Source organism: Phaethon aethereus, assembly GCF_964289735.1.
Source record: "Phaethon aethereus genome assembly, chromosome: 2".
Taxonomy (NCBI): domain Eukaryota; kingdom Metazoa; phylum Chordata; class Aves; order Phaethontiformes; family Phaethontidae; genus Phaethon; species Phaethon aethereus.
The window spans coordinates 58,932,630-58,951,747 of record NC_138582.1 but is presented as its reverse complement, the minus strand read 5'-3'; the positions used below and the strand labels follow the sequence as shown (position 1 = coordinate 58,951,747).

The following is a 19,118-nucleotide window of genomic DNA, read 5'->3' as shown; positions in this document are numbered from 1 at the left end:
CTATGTCTGCATTGAAAATACTTCAACACCTTAGTAAGAGGTGTTGCTCTTGAAAAGAATAAACTCAGCCACTGAGATGTAAAATAACATGTGGACAACACTGTAGCACCCACACAGAAAGGTAATCTGCAAAAGCAGATTGTCTGCTTGCTGCCATCCCTCCATATTTTAGCAGCAAAAGCTCACTGATAGCTCCATAGCATACGTGCAAAGGGAAACCTCCTCCCTCCTGACCGCCCAGAGTCAGTAAGACGGGGCTCCGACTGACTGCCATGCTGCCGAATCGGGCCTCTAGGGTGGATCTCCTGTGCCTGTAGGAAGCAGCATCTGCTCCTCCATCAAAAGCCTGCACCGTGCCGACAGCCCTCCAGGTTTTGTCTGGAGAATGCTTGTGTGCCTTTGCACACACACAGAAATAATGAAGTGGCTTGTAAAGGGTCTTGGCCAAATGAACTGGCAGGACAGAGGTATCCCTGCCATTAATACTGTTTTTAAGGAAAGTATTTCACCACACCTTTGGTATCTTGGTGATACTTCTATTCAAAGAACAAAGTACGCTTTTAGCCTTAGCCCATTCTGTCAAAAACGACCATCGGTGAGTATAGGCCTAAGAATAACTGCTTCTTTGCTCCACATACTTTGCTGTTTTCCTCCCCATTTTCCTTAAGGCAGTGATTGCAAACTGTCGTTTCACGCCAGCAGATTTTTTTCCTCACTTCAAGCTAGCAAGACCTAAGACACGGAAAACACCATTGCACTTCCCTTCTGACCTCTTTCCCAATTCTCTGTGCCCCTGGACAAACATAATGCTTGCCAAGGAAGCAAATCGCCTGCTGCCGCTGCTCAGGTGTAACACAGATGGACTCAAAAGAAGAAAAGTAGAGTGTAAATCCTGCGTTTTGGGGTCCTTCCTTCTCTCATTCTATCTGAGAGACTCAGGCAGGTCACTACATGTGTTAAAACACCAGTTTCCTCAACGTATTTCATAGACATTTGTGTGTTTCAAAGATTTTTACAGAAGAAAAAATTCTTTTACCTACCATATGTCGTTAATGTATTTGCTTCCTTCCTGTTGCTGTGTTATGTGCTTGTATTTAATTATGTATTTTCCTTCTCGTAACTCATCTAGTTCTTCTTTTCTCTAGTAACGCATAAATGCTCAATGTACGGTATATGTCTCTGGTGTCCTGTTGTATTTGATAAGATAAGGGTTTATTATACCTGTTCTTTCTTTTAAGATGTTTATGTTACCAATTTTGAAATAGTTTTTAAGCTATGATTGAAATAAATGAAATCTTCTGGAAAGAATCATCAGGGCTTACTACTAAATATCAAAATAAAAGCCATCCCATGCAGAGCAGGTTATATTTGGCATGCATCTACTGGCTAAGTAACATATCCGATTTGGCTCTTTGGTTCGGAAAGAGGATTAGCCAATGTCTGACAGCTATTTTTCTATTTGTGGAATATGAGCTTATTCAGTTTTAAAGGCTCTTTTAGGAAATTGGCTTGTACCTGTGTAAAAAGGTTCAGCACAGTATATTATTAATAAAATAGATTTGTACAGAGGACGTCACTTCCCAAAACATATTTGTGGAATTTGGAAATTTCAGGGGGAAACAAAGAATATAAAACCTCTTCACATATGTAAGTTGGTGCCCTGGGAAAGCATGTAGGGCATTGTGTTGGTTTCACATCTCTTTGAATAGTGAATAGACGGTTGTTAGCCTTCTCTAGCCCCTATATGAATATGACCATGAGCAATCTGTGTGTAGAAATGCGTTTATATGGTGACTGTAAACAAATCCTTATCTTCTCTCTGAACCTTTTTTCTCTGTGTCAGTGTTTTGCTGCATGGCGAGCATATTTGTTTACTGAACCATGTATATAGTAATACCATTTGTATTTAACACTGTCTTTATAACTGTTTGCGCTGCTAGCTGCTACACTGAAGCAACCATGCTGTTCTCAAGGCAGTCAACCCTTGATGATTTAGATGGACCAGACACTGTTCCTAAAACAAGTGAGCGCGCTCGACCTAGGCTTCGTAAAATGCAGAGCATGGATATGTCCTCCTCATCAGCTGACAGTGGCAGTATAGTGTCAAGGTGCTTAACTCATGCATGCTTTGTTCACTCAGTTACCCGTACCATTGTACTTACTGCAGTCTACATAAATTTGCCTTTGCAGATCCGTGGCGTACGGAGTGGTTTGCATGGTTAATGGAAGCTTTACCCCCTTCTGTGTTGTGGCACAATTCTGAGGTTCAAAGTCAGGGTCATAATCTCAGACTCATTTGCTGTTTCACTTCTTATTCTGTTTTATTTTGGTTTTCATCCTTAATTCATGTATTTTTAAAAGTTGTTCCATTACATTACACTGGCTGTCTAAAACCAGGCTAAAGTCCATATTTATTCAGCTAAAAAAAGAGTCTGATTTTCAGAGTTACCAAGTTGATGGTTATTCTTATTAAAATTGGAAGCTGGAAGTGAAGTTTCTCAGCTAATCAGTTATCCTAAATATGGATTTAGATGTCTAATTTTAGAAACTAAGATAGGCACATGTTGGCCCTGCTCTTTCAGTTCTTAGTTTTCCACATATAGGAAAGATTGCTAAATATGTTCTGATTACTTTACCATTGATTTACAGTCTGTGAGGTGTTGGAATTAAGAAAGGAAAAATAGCTATGAAAAGATAGTGAATAATTTTAAATATCCAGTGCAAGAGAGAACTGTTCAGAGCCATGCACTCACTCTTTAGCAGGTAAAAACCAGGTGTTTGGATGACATTGGGAAACAGTGTTTCAACTAGTATTATAAATATTATAAATATGAGACGGTATAACATATTAGATAATTCTTTTTCAGTGTTTAAAGTGTTTTACAAGTTTCTGGTGTCGATCAGTTTTGAAATGATGGGATTTTATGGGTTTGTGCATTTTAACCAGGATAAGTGCTACCGTGAATCATCAAAACACACATCCTAATAATAGTGTTACACATTCTAACTAAGAGTTTGCTAGAAATAATGTGATCTAACCTAGCCACAATAAGTTTGGAAGCACTGTAAAATAAAGAGAGATGGAACTTAATTTTTAATTTTGGCAGAAGATGGTAGTGCCAGCTGGCTTTGCCAATGCCAGTTTTTTTTAAAAGGTTATACCTTAGTGAAAACATGGCCCCATTCATTTCATAGGAGCTATGTGAAATCTGTTTTTGTCCCTGTTGAGACACAAGAACATGCAGCCAACAAAACACACTGAGTTGATGGCTATTGTCTAACCTATGGAGAAGGACTGGAATGGAAACTGACGAGAAAGAGTGATGTTCAAGAGGAGAGGTGAAAACATACTTGTGAGGGATGAAAAGGGCAAAAGCAAAGCCAAGAAAATATTTTTTAAATTATGGTGTCCAGATTCCCATCTGGAGTCATCAAGCTGCATGAATTTACATCAGCTGAGACTGTTGCAGAGCACAGAACATTAAGAGAGAAAGTGGTTATGGACATGCAAGGCTGAAAATAAGGAAGGTGAACAAGCAGAGAACTGAACAGAGTGAATAAGAACAGTTGAAAAAGAAAATAGGTACACACAGGAGAAAAGCAGGCAGATAAGGTAAAAATGGAGACTGTAATGAAGAACATCAGGCAATCTAAAGGTAAGCAAGATACCCCGTTACTGGAACAGTTTTGTCATCTGGATTGTATTTCTCCATGTTAGCAATTTACGTGTTATTTTATTTGGAATCAGAGATGATGTGTGCGTTCAGCTCATGTTCCAGTTGTATACAGCACCCATGTTTAGAAGGAACCCCATGTGGCTGCCTATCATTCACCATGGGAGCATGCTTTAAATAGGTGTCAATAGCAAGTCCTGATTCTGGTCAGAAGGTGGTTGAACTACTTTCAGAAAGTTAGTGTAGTTTCTCTTGATGATGATATTAATTTGCCCTTTGCTAGTGTGAAAAGATAGTGAATCACTGTGAGTTCACTGGGATGTTGTTCAGGGGGCAGATGCTCCATCTGTCTAAGAGATCATGATGATATATTTTCTACCTATTTTCTGTATTTTCTGCTATAATAGATCTATTGTCTGTATTTTCTACTTCAAAGTATATGAACTTTGAAGGCCTGGGAATGCAATGGGGTTGCTCAGCTGTCTACATAAAGGCACGACTAATAAATTTTGCTTGGTCGTGAGCCTTGTAAGCCTCAACTCTCTCTTCATCCATCCCCGACAGTGAACCTACGCAGGTCACCATGCTCTATTCTCGTCAGGGGACAACCGAAACCATTGAGGAGGTAGAAGGGGAGCATGAAGAAGAAGGAGCTCATTCTGCCTCAAGGCCAGAGGAAGAGGAGGTGGAAGATTATAGCCTAGGTTCAGAAGGAGCCGCGTATACTCCTGATACTGATGTGCCATTGTACTCCACTGTGGATAGCAATGCAGAAGCTCCACCTTCCTATAGCAAAGCTGTCAGCTTTGAACACCTTCCCTTTGGCTCCCCAGTTGACTCAGCTGGTAAGAGCCTCATGATGGTGAGCCCAGACGACAGTCGGACGGACAAACTTAATGATACGATTCTCCCTCCATTGACACATGAGCTAACAGCTAGTGAGCTGCTTCTGAACAAGTAAGGACCTTTGACAGGGAAAAATTGTTGGTCCCAGTCTGTGAAGTTTTGTCATTACTTTGGGTTTTTTTGTCTCAGAACTAGCCTACAGTTTCTGATACAGACCTCGTGCTAAGTTTGATTTAGGGGAAGAAGTTAATTTCCTGTGCAGTTGTTCTAGTTACAGATCTCTAAAATGATTCGAATTCATGTTGGAAAGAATCTCCACTTTCTCCCCAGATGCCGTAGCTAATTGTTCCAATTAGCATCATATTTCTGTGCTGCAACTGTCGTGGGGTCAAAGACTTTTCTGAATATTCCTTGTGGAGAGGACTTCTCTTCTCCAGATGAGTGTGGTTTCAAATAAGTTTCCTCCAGGGGCTTCTGGGAAAATGTTTCTCCTTTAATTATGTTGGATTACGATAAGGGAAGCTCTGACCTTTGGCAGAGTTTTTGTCTAAGCCAGTAGGAACTGAGGGCTATGTAGAGAGACCACCTTGCTAAGTACTTTCATAAGGGATAGGGTGTGCCCCTCTTTGCCCCTCAGACACTGTGGTCAGTAGCACAACCATCACTGAGGTGGGGATGGTGCCGTGGCTCTTCTTCCTCTGCTTTCTGGCCTGACTCAGCTAGGGGAGAGCTTCCCCGAATGCAAGGAGAAAATCTTAAACTACTGAAATGCCTTTCAGCCTGACTGCATCTGGACAGAGAGGGAGGCTGTGTAAATCTGACTTTGTAGATGCAATGTCTTTTCTTCTGGTTTTCCATAGCCATTTTTGCTTTTCAATGAGATCTCTTGTCAGGCCACGCACTACAAGCAAGTGCTTGTAGAAGTTCTTGGGACAGGTGGACTCTTTGGGTAAATTAAAAATCAGCAGAACAGTGCTTCTAGTTATTTTGCTTGAAATTCTAGTTTTCTGAGCTTAGAATCAGGCTATTTGATTATAATACCAAATCCCATCGTTTGGGTTTTTTTCCCCTTGAACTCAGCAGCAGAACTTTATGATTTTTCAAAGGGAAAAATAGTAGCAATTTAAAAAGCAGCTCTTGTGAAACTAATTTTCATTTCATTTATGGTACTCTGCTCCTCACAGGATGTTTCACGATGATGAGCTGGAGGAGTCAGAGAAGTTCTATGTTGGTCAGCCTCGAGTCTTGCTTCTTATTTATGCTCTGTACAATACGCTGGTGGCCCGGTCAGAAATGGTGTGCTATTTTGTAATCATCCTTAACCACATGATCTCTGCCTCCATGATAACCCTGGTGCTTCCCATCCTTATATTCCTTTGGGCCATGCTGTCTGTTCCTCGGCCAAGCAAACGTTTCTGGATGACAGCCATTGTCTACACTGAGGTATGCTGCCGTTTTTGCAACCCCATGTCTAACACAAAAGAGTTAAGTTGTAAGCTTTGCATGGTCTCTTTTCTGGTTTTGATCTCTAGGATTAGGGGCCTTTGGCACTTCATATTAATATAAATATTTGATAAAGTCCTCAGCAATTTCTGTGGTATGGAAAGGTCTTGTTTGTGTTTTTTCTTCATTACAACGAGCAGTATCTTTCCCGGCATGTAAAGCAGTTATCACAAGAACAGATGATTTGCAAACAGCTACTATATAATTGGTAATCAAGACACAGTGTACGCTGCTTGTGGTGTCTGAGGTACCACTGAGCATCATCTGTTGGTAAATGTTGATTGACTTTATTACTGAGGAAATGTGAACTGTTGTTCCTCTGTAGCAATGAATATGCTCCTTTATCTTCTCATAAAACTGACAAAGTAGTCATATTTCACCCCTCTTAATGTCATGAGGCTATTATATCTGCCACACTTACAAAACACTCTAAGCCTGTTGTGTTTCTGAACAGGTGGCCATTGTCATCAAGTACTTCTTCCAGTTTGGGTTCTTTCCTTGGAATAAATACGTGGATTACACAAAAGATAAACCTTACCATCCACCCAATATTATTGGCATTGAGAAGAAAGAGGGTTACGTGCACTATGATCTTGTTCAGCTCCTTGCTTTATTCTTCCACAGATCCATTTTAAAGGTAATCTGAGTTCATGTAGTTTCTTAGTTTATATTTCATTTTTAGTTTAATTTTTTTAGTCACTTGTAATGTAGGAAAGGCACTTATTTGGATATTAGGAAAATTTCTTCACTGAAAGGGTTGTGAAGCATTGGAACAGGCTGCCCAGGGAAGTGGCTGAGTCACCATCCCTGGAGGTATTTAAAAGATGTGTAGGTGTGGTGCTTAGGGACACGGTTTAGTGGTTGACTTGGCAGTGTTAGGCTTGTAGTTGGACTTGATGATCTTAAACGTCTTTTCCAACCTAAGTGATTCTATGATTCTATGATATCCCAACACAATGAATTTGTCTTCCCCCTTGTGAACACATGACTGAGCTTAACGATACCTGTGATAAATACTGTGACAGAAATACAAGGCTGAAATGCTCTCTTCTTCTTTTTACACTAGTGCCATGGATTATGGGATGAAGATGAGAAAGGGGACAGCTCCACTAATAAAGAGGATACTGATGACGAGCTCTCTCTGACAGGAGGCAGGAGAGACTCTTCTGCCTCTTTGAAATCCGTCAATCTTGCGGCATCGGTGGAGTCTATCCACGTCCACTTCCCCGAGCAGCAGACCGCCATCAGGAGGAAGAGCTCTAGCAGCGTGTCACAGCTTTCGCACAGGTCCAGCTTCTCCTCACACAGATCTAAGAGAGGTAAATGTCACGGCATTTCTGGGATTTGAAGAGCAAACATTCATTTCCCATAGGATCATCTTGCTGAAACTTTGTGCTGATTGCTGTGGAGACCCCAGAGGCTACTGAATGCTGCTGCTCCTCAGTAAGGAAATAGGATATGAACCCAAGTATCTTCATGTCTGAACACACTCCAGGCCTTCTTAAAGTTCAAATGGAGAGCCATACTTTGTGATTCACTATGTTTTTAAAATTACTTTATCCAAAAGCTGGGAAAGGAATGCTCAGTGTGGACCAGATCCAGAATTTCTGGTTCAGCAAAATCTCCAGCTAGAGGGAATGCAAAGCATATGTATTTTTCATACCTACATTTGATGATACTTGAAGTGAGAAGAAGTTTTGTTTAGGTATATTGAAACAGGTTACCTATCCCATCTTGTAAAAAGGACGGGCTTACTCGTGCGTGAACGTATATATTACCAGTTGAGATGACTGAGTCAGATCAATCAAATACGTGCCTTTATCAATAGTCTTCTCTTTTTATAGTTATTAATCAAGTTTTGATCTGCCACTCATTAAACCTTTACTGGATGGTCTCCAGATTTTATCATAATAGAAAAAAAAGCATAAGAATTCATTTCAAAGCTTCTTTCAAATGTGAGAAACATATATAGGATGGAAGTCTTGAGATTTATTATTTTCCAGGTTTTTTATTTAACCTTTGATTTTGGATTACTTTCTCTTTCCCTACCTTTTTTTTTTTTTCAGGAAGTACCAGTACACGAAACAGCAGTCAGAAAGGAAGCAGCATTTTAAGCATCAAGCAAAAATCTAGAAAAGAGCTTCTTATGGAAAAGTTTCGAGAACAAATGATCAAAGCCAAGGCCTTTACAATTAAAAAGTGAGCAATGTGAGGAGTTATGTGGGTTTGGGGGGAGGTTGCAAACAGTGAAGCAGTAAAACAGCATTTTAAAGAGAGCAGGTTACTAGTTCTGAGTACGTATACAATTCATTGTATGTGGATGCTTTCACTCTAAGTCCCACAAGCTGAACATAGACAAATCAGCAGTTCAAATAGCATCTGCCTGATAAAAAAAGCTAAACATCCCGTGAGAATTTCGTTGGCTATGTGTATTTCTACTGAACGCATGCTAATACAGTGGTTTAGAAGCAATCAGAACAAGGGACTGGTGTCTGTGAAGCCCTGTGAAGGCCGCCAGAGTAGATCTTAGATATCTTCGGAAACATTAATCATATCACCCCCAGCCATTCTTTTCTTCAGTGCAGGTTACAGTGTTGTTAAATCACATTGTGGTCTATGTTGTTTTAGGACTCTCCAGGTGTATGTGCCCATCAGACAGTTTTTCTACAATCTTATTCATCCAGACTACAGTGCGGTGACTGATGTGTATGTGCTGATGTTCCTCGCAGATACAGTGGACTTCATCATCATTGTGTTTGGATTTTGGGCTTTTGGGGTATGTCACAGAGGCATCTATCTGTAAATCCTCAGTAGGATTTACATGCTGTAGATGCTAAATATCATGAGAGTGTCCTCCTTCCTCGACCACTCTTGTTATATTTTCCTTTTCAGAAACACTCCGCAGCAGCAGATATCACCTCTTCGTTATCAGAGGACCAGGTCCCGGAGGCATTTTTGGTGATGGTGCTCATTCAGTTTGGTACCATGGTGGTAGATCGAGCACTGTACCTCAAAAAGACTGTCATGGGAAAGGTCATCTTCCAGGTCATCCTTGTTTTTGGAATACATTTCTGGATGTTCTTTATCTTGCCTGGAGTGACAGAAAGGTATAACCCTTATAGTCAGACAATATGAGTTGAATACTGATGCTCTACCAAGTTGCTTGTATTTAAATTTGATATGGTTATAGCTAAGCTTTGGAATCGTGAACAGGTTTCCTCTTGGTCTCATTTCTAAGCAAAATGTTGGAGTGCCTTTCCACAGCAATAACTGTGGCCAACATAAGTTTGAGGAAGAATTAATTATATAAGTATGTACAAAAATATTCTCAACTTAGGCCAAAATGCTAGCAGGTGAAAGAGAACTTGCCTGTAATCGAGTGATTAGAGTCCTCAGTTGAGACAATGTTGGCCTCTGATTCAGTTCCCTGCTCCCAAGACTGCTGCACGCTGGTTTAGAAGAGTGAGTAGAAAATGTCCCAGAGTAACTTATAATTTAGGACTTTCCTGGAATGTGTGAACTGTGGATTTAAATCCCCTTAGACTGAGCAATGCCTAAAATCTATGTCTCTTTCGAAGAGTAAAAGTTCTCCTCCCCTGCTCCTGCCACATGGCTCTGGAGGTGATGCAGAGGTGGTCACCTGCTGTGTGAATTCTTGTATCACATGCCTCATCAGGTTCACCCCAAAATCTAACGCTTCTTATTGCATCCCTCAAGGCAGTTATCACCTCAGTCTGCACTACAAAGGTGTTAAGGTTTACTCTCCAGTGCTTGGCTAACTCCCTTCTTACTTAGGACTTCAAATTGCCTTGAAGTATTTACCTTACTCCATTGGCTACACAGGGATATTGTGTCACCTGGGCACATTACACTTTGTTAACAGTCAACTTATTTTACTGGGAAAAAGCAAAATAGGTGCATAATGTAAACAAAGACTGAAAGGTCTCATTACCTCTCAGAAACAAATGTTTTATTTTTCCTCAGTGCAGTAGTAATTATGCCCCAACTTGAAAAAAAAAAATGCAGTTTTCAAGTGGGTGTCCTGTCTGCTGCAAATTGGCAATTGAAATGAAACTTTGGGCTTGATTTGGTCACTTGAAAGGCAGTAAAATTGTTTTGACTTTTCCCTGTGCTTTTATGAAATTTATATCAAGTTGTTAATCTCAAATCTGCATCTGAAACCTCCTGTATTCCTTCTAAATCAGGCTGATTCTTAGAAGCCTCTGCAAATTTCTTAATGAAAATAGTCTTGCAGGATTTAATTGAAAATATTGGATCATGTTTGGCTCACAAATCCTGTCCATCATGAGGCATCCCCTGCATTTCCACCATGCTATTGAACTGTAGTCAGAAGTGGCTCATGTTCACCAGGATGGTCAGGGGGATGGAGCATGACATGTGAGGAGAGGTTGAGGGAACAGCATTAGCTCAGTCTGGAGAAGAGAAAGTGAACAACTGTCTTTCCTTACCTATTAAGAGGGCATTGAGAAGAAAGTAAGCTCTTTTCAGATAGGACAAAAGGACACAAGTTGGAAAAACAGGGAAATTCCAGTTAGATATGATGAAAAATCTTTTCCCCGTGACAGTAGTCGAACACTGGAGCAGGTTGCCCAGGCAGGTTGTGGGTTCTCCACCTTCAGAGATATTCAAAACTCAACTGGACAGGTCCCTGAATAATTTGGTGTAATTAGACCTGATTCAAGCAGGAAAGGGTGAAAAAGATGATCTTCAGAGGTCACTCCAACTTAAATTCTGGTATGGGTTTATGACCTTGGAGGTGCCCCTGTGAACACAAATAGCAATTAAAGCTGCCTAGATTCAGTCTAGATGTCAGCCCTCTGAAAAGCCAAGAGAAGCGGTGTCTACAGGGCTCACAGAGGGACCAAGGGCAGGCTGGCCTGTGTTGGGCAGCAAGGTACCTCTAGCATCCAGAGGGAGAGGGCACTCCTCAAGAGTCTCTCCCCTGTGAACCTGAGGTGACAACAGATGCTGTCTATAGACTCTCATCCAGTGTCTTTCAAATACTGCTTTAACCCTGCAGTGGGGTCAGAAACCAAGGGCATTTTACAGGATCTCAGGAAAGGGGAACTGCCAGGAGCACAAAACATTTCAAGCTAATTATTTGGTCATACACGGATACAAAGCTCATAATTTTCCTTTATCTGTCTTTTCCATTACAGGAAATTTAGCCAGAACACAGTTGCCCAGCTCTGGTATTTTGTGAAATGTGTTTATTTTGGCTTATCGGCATATCAGATACGCTGCGGATACCCAACTCGTGTTCTTGGCAACTTCCTCACAAAAAGTTATAACTATGTCAACCTGTTCTTATTTCAAGGGTAAGTCTAGACCTACTGCCCTCCTCCTTTCTTTTGTGAAATAAGGTTCTGTTATGAGATGCTGGGGTTTTTCATGACTTCTCTTCACGGCTGCTGGAAACGAGACAGTAAATTTTGCACAGCACACTCAGTACATGTCATATGTCCCATGTAGTCCACAAAAATTAATTTCAGGAATGCAAATTTCAGAAAAATCAGTCCCCCACTCTGAATCTGGAAGCCTGACATTCGTATGGAAGAGACATTTTTAACACTTCTAAGAAATCACCTCTGTGAACAGAGTTAGGGTCTACACATTGTGCTAGAAACAGGTAACATTATTTGCTCTGCAGTCCTAAAAAGTAGTAAGGCATCAAATCCCAAAGAGATCTTTGGAGCAGGTCTACAGGCTCTACCTCAGCAGGTGAGAAGAATAAAGTGAAAGACAATACACATGAGAAATAAGAGCTATGCATCAAAAATGTTTCCTTTGTGTATCTTTTGAGATGCGCTGCACATTTGAGACTCTTCAGGAGTTAGGAGTGTTAATGCAGGAGTTACAAAACAAATTCCTACCATTCTGTGGAAAGGATGTTCCTGTACTCCAGTCCCAGGTCTGAGGAATTTGGGGGTGCAGGAAAGCCATTGTTGTACCATTCCATCAATAGCTCAACCTCAGTTACTGGGCATAACGATGCAAAAGCGTGTTTATGGCCTGACAAGGAGATCTAGAGGAACACAAGCTATGGCAAAAGATACCACCCCCAAAACATCAATACTAGCCATGCAATCTCAGGATACGATTATATTTGTGTTTGCAAAATCTCCCATTAAGCTGTTTTTTAACATTGGCTTAATCCTCCCTTTTGTCTTACATACACTTCCTGTGCTCATTTAATGTGATCCCCCCACTTCTGATAAGTTGTCTGCTGTGATCTCCCTTCAGGTTCCGCCTGGTTCCATTTTTGACAGAGCTGAGAGCAGTAATGGACTGGGTTTGGACTGATACCACTCTCAGTCTTTCCAGCTGGATCTGTGTTGAAGATATCTATGCTCATATATTCATCCTGAAGTGTTGGCGAGAGTCAGAAAAAGTAAGGAAGCCCCATATGAGTGATCCAAGCCTCCTCTCCCCCGTGCAGAAGTGAAGAGAAATAATTACGAGTCCCTAAATAATTGCGAAATCCACCATACAGACAGTTTGTTAGAAGATACACCTGGTGTTTATGTTCAGAAATATTCAGACTGTTGTATACTTTATGTGAGTTGGCAGTCACCGCAAGCGGAATTTCAAATGGCTTCTCTTTTGTGCCTGGCTGGTTTTTCCACCATTGTCATGAATTCCACAAGTACACGCCTGCTTCATTGCACGCCTGAGCGTCACGGCCGGGCTTGAAAGTCCTGGTATTCACACAGGCTGCCCTTGTCCGTGACAACTCAATGAGTAACCCGCAGTAGCAGGGAAAGCGTAGCTGAAGAGAAAGGTCAGCAGAAGGAGGAGCTCATGCCTCCACGGTGTAGGTCCCAGGGACACCTGGTTCGTGTAACCGCAGAGGGAGCTCGGCTGGCTCCTTCATCTCGGGCGAGTCCCCGCACATCCAGAACTGAATTGCAGGCCAGATAAACCCACCGTTTGTCTGACTGAAATTTCAGTCTCTTTAAACCATTTAAGCTTCAGTTCAAATTAAACTTGCAAATTCTGGATTCCTTATAACCGCTATGAAGATTGTAACCATATGCTTCCTTATTTTGCCAATTTGAAAAAGAAATTAAGCGTTCTTTTAAGAGTGACCCAACCAGTCAGAAATTGTACATCTGCAATGAAAAAGCTGTACTTTTAAGTGTTACTGACGTATTTCTACTTTTATTATAATCCTGTCTCTTAATGGCAATTACTTTCCAACTATGTCACTTAGATTAACACAGAGCTGAAGCTCACAGAAATCTTGTATATAGGCTTTTTGTGTATGGCTTCCATTTCTCCCATGAATGGAGTGTCATCAGAGGCTTCACGAGTCAGAGAAATAATCCAGTTCTACTTTGACTGTCTGTCTCGCTGCATTTTTTAATGCTACAACAGGATCACTCTGCATTATATGTACCATAGATCTGATGTGGGAAGATTTCCACGTCTAAGCTAGCGTGTGTGTGCTAATGCCATGTAGCAAAATAACTACCCATGACTTTGAGCGTTGTTCAAGGTACTTTGATTCCCTCTCTCACATTGAGCGGTACGCCTAAGTACTTTGACTGCTAGAGGCTCTCTGAGCTGTTCTGTAACATCATTAAAGGTGCCTGAACTAATCTTACACAGACAAATAATATACCCCTGGTGATCTTGATACGGTATTTTAATGAAAACAGTATTCTGTAGTGCAAGACAAATGACTTGATACACTGCTTTTGAGAAGTAACTAATTTGTTTTAAATATAGCATTGTATTACACGTTTAATATTCTCCTAGGGCTTTATGGATTCATGTTGTAAAGCAAAAATAATTTCCTGAAAGCCAGATTTCTGGTGTGTGTTTGAGGTGCAGTGCAATACAATGCATCTTTATTTTGCACATGCAGTATGCAGTGCGTGAAAGACAGAATCCTAAAAAGCTGTGTGGAGTTAAATCCTCTAAGAGAATACACCAGAATAAATTACAGTGATGGTGAGGCATTTTACAGGATGGTGAAGCTTTTTAAGTATTCAATCATGAGGCCAGTAACAGAGGGCGGCAATTATGGACAAAGCAGAACAGACGTGCTGTGTGATCTGCTTTGAAAAGAGAAGGGTAAAAGCAAAGTCACTTTTGGTCTCAGCAGCTAAGAAGGGGAAGGATGTTACATCAGCAGCGTCAAGACTTTAGGCGTAACAGCGACACAACTTTAAACATTACTTAAATGCAGCTGGTGTGGGATTCACTAGGAACAGATTGGATCAAGCCTGTGAACAACTCTTAGAAATACTGTATGTGAGCTGAAATGAATGTGGAGGTAGTGCAATATCAGACAATCCTACTGATTGTGCATGGCAACTGCTGCCAAATGTTTTTTTTTTTTTCCCCTCAACTACAGTTTGCAGCATTTCAAGCTCTATGAGAGGAATTCTGCCTTAAGGAGCTTTGAGCTAAGACTTTTTGGAAGGACAGATAGCAGAAAGTGGGTCACTCCCAGTATCATTTTTTTGAACAAATTGTTGTATCACTGTTGCTGCTATTGTTTTACATCTGGTTCCTGTGAGTTCATTGCACTAATTCAGACAAAAAATTCAAATTACCCTACCCAATTTTTCACGTCTTTATGGTTGTGAAGAATCAAAACCACAGAGGTTTACAATATTTTTCACACCAGACATACACTTGGCATGGGTTCATCTGGCACTTTTCTCTGTTGTCACCAGAAATTCACTGTCTGTACGGGTTTGGCTAAAAATCTCAAAATAACTGGCCTGCCAACAGGTAGCAAATTACCACAGAAGATGAGAAGCCTTACGATTGTTATATACTCACCCATCAACTCATACCAAGTGCACATCTGATAGATGAGACATTACCATGTTGCTGTTTGCTTTTGCAGAGATATCCCCAACCAAGAGGCCAGAAGAAAAAGAAAGTTGTGAAGTATGGAATGGGTGGCATGATTATCGTCTTGCTGATTTGTATTGTCTGGTTCCCACTGCTCTTCATGTCTTTAATCAAATCTGTTGCAGGCATCACCAACAAGCCTCTAGATGTATCAATCACAATAACTCTAGGAGGTTATCAGGTAAAAAAGAAGAAAGACTAAAAGCAAACTGTGTTTTAGCACTGTATTTCCTTGTGCTATTTCTTATTCCCTTCATTGAATTGAACTCTCCTGCCTTATGCAAGAGATCAGGCAAGCTCCCACAAGTGATCCATTTTGGGTTTAAAAACTTGTTAGTTTATCACTGCTGTAAAATATTAATCTTCATTTGCAAGTTTAAACCAGAACCTACTGGCAGTGGAATCTGAATAAATTATCCTACGTCAGGTACACTCAGATAACTGCCTACGGGTGCCCATGGTAAATACAAGGTAATTGGAGGTAGCTTGCTTCTCAGTGGAGAATTGAATTGAGTGCCATAATTGTCTTGAGCTGTGATGCACAGGATGCTAATGCGAAGTAAATGTGACAAGTGTCTGTTCTTTTGTTTCCCAGCCTATTTTTACAATGAGTGCTCAACAGAGTCAGCTCAAGGATTTGAATCAGACTGGTTTCAATGCGTTTCTGGGAAGCTATAGGGGTAACACTGTAAGTGAACTGTAGAATAAATCATTACTTAAAAATGTGTGCATGTGTCCATGGAGGCCTTCTGTGAGTTTTGTTTGTGTAGTTGTAAGTGGTCCGCAGTGCTGCCATCATTTGGAAGATGTTTCCATAAAGAGGGCTTGCATGAGTAAGGGTTTGGACAGATCATTTGTCAGGACAGGGCTGGGTTACGGCGAGATAAGTTACCATCAATCGAGACATCTTTGCACAAAATCACGGAAGACGGAGACCCTGGTTGTCCTGTCGCCTGAATAAAAACCTCCTCTCTAAACGACACAAAGCTTCAGAAGATGTAATGCTGTTGGTATACTGCCAAAACAAGTGTGCTGCGGGGACACAACAGTGTTGGTTCTTTTAAGCCCCGTACTCCTTCCTGTAGCACACAGAGCTTTCACCTGCCAGTGAGGAGATGTGGTGCTGTCAAAAGAAAGTATGTATGGCCTAGAAAGGTTTTGACATTAAAATGTCAAAACACGAACATGTAAACGTAGTCTCACTATTGCATGGTGCAACATGCACAAAGTTATCACATATTTCTACAGGAAAAAGACTAGTAATTAGTAGAAGCTGTCGTATTACTAAAGTAACTGGGGTTTGATCAGATATAACTTTAAAAGAAGTGCTTGCTTCATTCAAGCATTAACTTTTTTTTTATAGTAGATCCTACCAAATAGCCCGTATATTATAGCGGTAATATTGTAATCTTGATCCACTTTGGAAGTTACCAATTTCAAGTTGCCTTATCCTTTGCAGACATCTTTCTATGCAGAAAGATGCTTAACAAAAGACAGAGTAAAATTTTAACTTACATTTAAATAGGCTCTACAGAGTTTACCTGATGAACTTCCAGACTCACTTTGGCCTACGTGGCCATCATTCTTCAAACAGCAGGGCCATTTTTGTTTTGCCTTCTTAGCTCGACTATACTTTACTTATTCCCCTTCCCATTTAAAGCCCCAGTTGGTACCTGAGGAAAACAGTCAGTGCAAACTGCTGCACCTACAATTATTCAAACATTTACAATTCTGCCTGACTGGGAAATGTGGCTCTGTGCCTTGTGAATATCACCGCACTGATACTTTATTTTCCTCTTCTGCACCTACAGGCTGCTTTGCAGTTTCTAGAGGGCTATGGAAAAGAAGATATAACTCTAGCAGATCTAGAGGGAAATTCAAACTCTTTATGGACCATCAGCCCTCCTAGCAGAGAGAAAATGATACAGGGACTGCTGGATTTTTCAGCCGAGTTCACTGTAGTTCTTTCGTGGAGCATTCAAAGGTAATTATCATGGCTGTTATGAGGTTGATGGATCATTTGCCAAGCGGTCACTCAGTGGAACAGTTCCACACTGCTTTTTTGGTTTAGTTTTTCAGCAAATTCTATTGTACTGCGGAGCAAAAAAACCTGAAAGTGGGACAGAGAGACAGAGAGAAGTGGCCTTTGTTACCCAGGAAAATATTTGTTACCTGCAATTCTCAAAAAATAAAAAGAGGAGTGTAGCCACTTCCAAGTACATTATTTTTTAAAAAGGCAAAGTGGGGGGGGACGACTTGAGGGGAAGGAGGGAAATGTCAGAAAATTTTAGCCAGTTTTAGATGGAGATGTTCAAATAAGCTACCCCAAGCAACGACCTTGTTAGCATTTATGGGAACTGAATACTTAGACCTAGTTAAGGCAGAAAAACTGCGGAAATACAAACAGAAGTGCTTGGTCCTCTTATTGAGGGTGTCTAGAACTGACACAAACTTTTTTAAATACATGTGTACTCAGAGACTTTCTTGTGCAAATAACATAACAGTGGCACAGATCCATTTTGTTGAGACCTTTGCCTGTTTACTTGTGGTTCCTTTGGCCTGAGTGAACTATTACTTTACAATGAAGTTTTTGCAAGAGACAGCCTAGAATAAAAAGTAGTTGCATGCAGGCGAAAGCACACCAAGGTGGTTTGTTGGCTACTGTCTGCCAGCTGGGATCCCTGTAGACTGCTGGATTAAATTGGAGTTAAGTCATCACTCCATGGAAATTAAGTACCTTTGCAGCCCCAGTATCTACCTGTTTTGTTGGAATTAGACGCTGGATTGTTATAGCAATCCTCAGCAAAAGACTGTGCACAAGCAGCAGGTCAGCTGAATCACTGTGGGAGCTCTGAACATGCTGGGTCAGTCCTTCCAAAGTCAAAAATAGGCTTGTAATGAATCTTCACCCTTAATTCAACTTTATTTGACACCCCCCCCCTTATTTTCCTGGAAGCATACAGTGAATTACATCACTCCATCATTTCTGAACCTTATATTAATTTTTAATACTGCTACTCAGTTTGCCCATATGCTTGCGTAACTACAAACATTCACACACTAGTTGAAAGAGACCTTTTTCACCCTCAAATTATATCCTGTGGATTACATCGTGACCGTGAATGACTGAAAGTGGTAACAACTTACCACAGTGACATTCTGGAAAAACCTCCGGAAAGGGAAACCGCTGTCTTTCATCTAGGGCAGGAGACGGCGAGCAGCTGTAAGATGAGCCCTTTGTGTCACTCGGGCAGTGAACGTGCCTTTGCCCATCATCTTCCGGGGACGTTTCTCCGCAGCCCCCAGCATCCCCGGAGCTGCGCCCCGGCCGCCAGGCACGGCACAGGGCGCTGTGCGGAAGCTGATCCTGCCCCAGCTGTGTTCTGCAGCTAGTGTGAAGGCTGCGGGAAGCCGTGAGGGTCCTACCAGCCTGTCAGCCGCACGCCGCTGTGGGCTGAGGTGGGGTTTCAGGGAGCTGTAGCTGACTGCAGCATCCTTAGCTGCCCTGGCACAGAACGCGCGGTGACGCAGAGGGTCCCGTCGCCCCAAGTCAGAGCAGGCACGCTGCCTTTCCCATTCTGTTTTGACTGACATAATGAGCAAAATTTTATTAATCTGTCATCATTGCCCTGTAATACATGCAAAGGCACAGTCAGTCAGAAAAATACACCTTTAAGGCTGCTACATATCCTCTGTGGGAAAACACGCCACCTCAGGTACAGGTAGCATGATGCTTGCTTTAGCAAAGCCCGGGATAGCCAGGGTCACTGCAGTTAGACTAGTTAGACAACTAGCTCTAGCGTTCAGCAAACAAGTGTTTCGGTTATGCTCTCATTGTAGGTTGACAGTGTGTCTTCCCTTTTACTTCCGACAGAAATCTCACCCTTGGTGCCAAAGCCGAAATAGCGTCAGATAAACTTACCTTTGTCCTGCCAGAGAACACCAGAAGAGATATTGCTACAATGATGTCTGGACAGCAACTGGAAAAGGTGTAAGTTATTTTCTTTGCCTATTTATATGCAAACCTTCCCTTCCTAAACGTAATTTCCTAAGGAGGTCAGGCTTGTGCAACTGTGTCATTTTGTCTGCCCATCTATCCCCATCTAATAACTTTGGAGCCTGGTTCACAGAGGCCAACAGCATTGAAGTCACATAATAGTAACATTAGAGGTAAAAGCTTAATTCCTGTGATAAATGTAGGCT

General features: G+C 41.4%; 1 protein-coding gene across 1 annotated transcript in view; it reads left to right on the top strand.

Moving 5' to 3' along the window:
* PIEZO2 (piezo type mechanosensitive ion channel component 2) overlaps nt 1-19,118 on the top strand; it is a gene marked incomplete at both ends in the record, with an annotated part of 313,493 nt that overhangs the window by 289,765 nt on the left and 4,610 nt on the right. The window contains 14 exons of the mRNA XM_081996437.1: nt 1,941-2,108; nt 4,239-4,631; nt 5,705-5,963; nt 6,478-6,660; nt 7,090-7,342; nt 8,090-8,222; nt 8,652-8,799; nt 8,916-9,130; nt 11,204-11,362; nt 12,288-12,435; nt 14,908-15,096; nt 15,511-15,603; nt 16,727-16,899; nt 18,790-18,906. Coding sequence (XP_081852563.1) covers nt 1,941-2,108; nt 4,239-4,631; nt 5,705-5,963; nt 6,478-6,660; nt 7,090-7,342; nt 8,090-8,222; nt 8,652-8,799; nt 8,916-9,130; nt 11,204-11,362; nt 12,288-12,435; nt 14,908-15,096; nt 15,511-15,603; nt 16,727-16,899; nt 18,790-18,906 — 2,631 coding nt within the window. The remainder of the gene's footprint in view (nt 1-1,940; nt 2,109-4,238; nt 4,632-5,704; nt 5,964-6,477; nt 6,661-7,089; nt 7,343-8,089; nt 8,223-8,651; nt 8,800-8,915; nt 9,131-11,203; nt 11,363-12,287; nt 12,436-14,907; nt 15,097-15,510; nt 15,604-16,726; nt 16,900-18,789; nt 18,907-19,118) is intronic.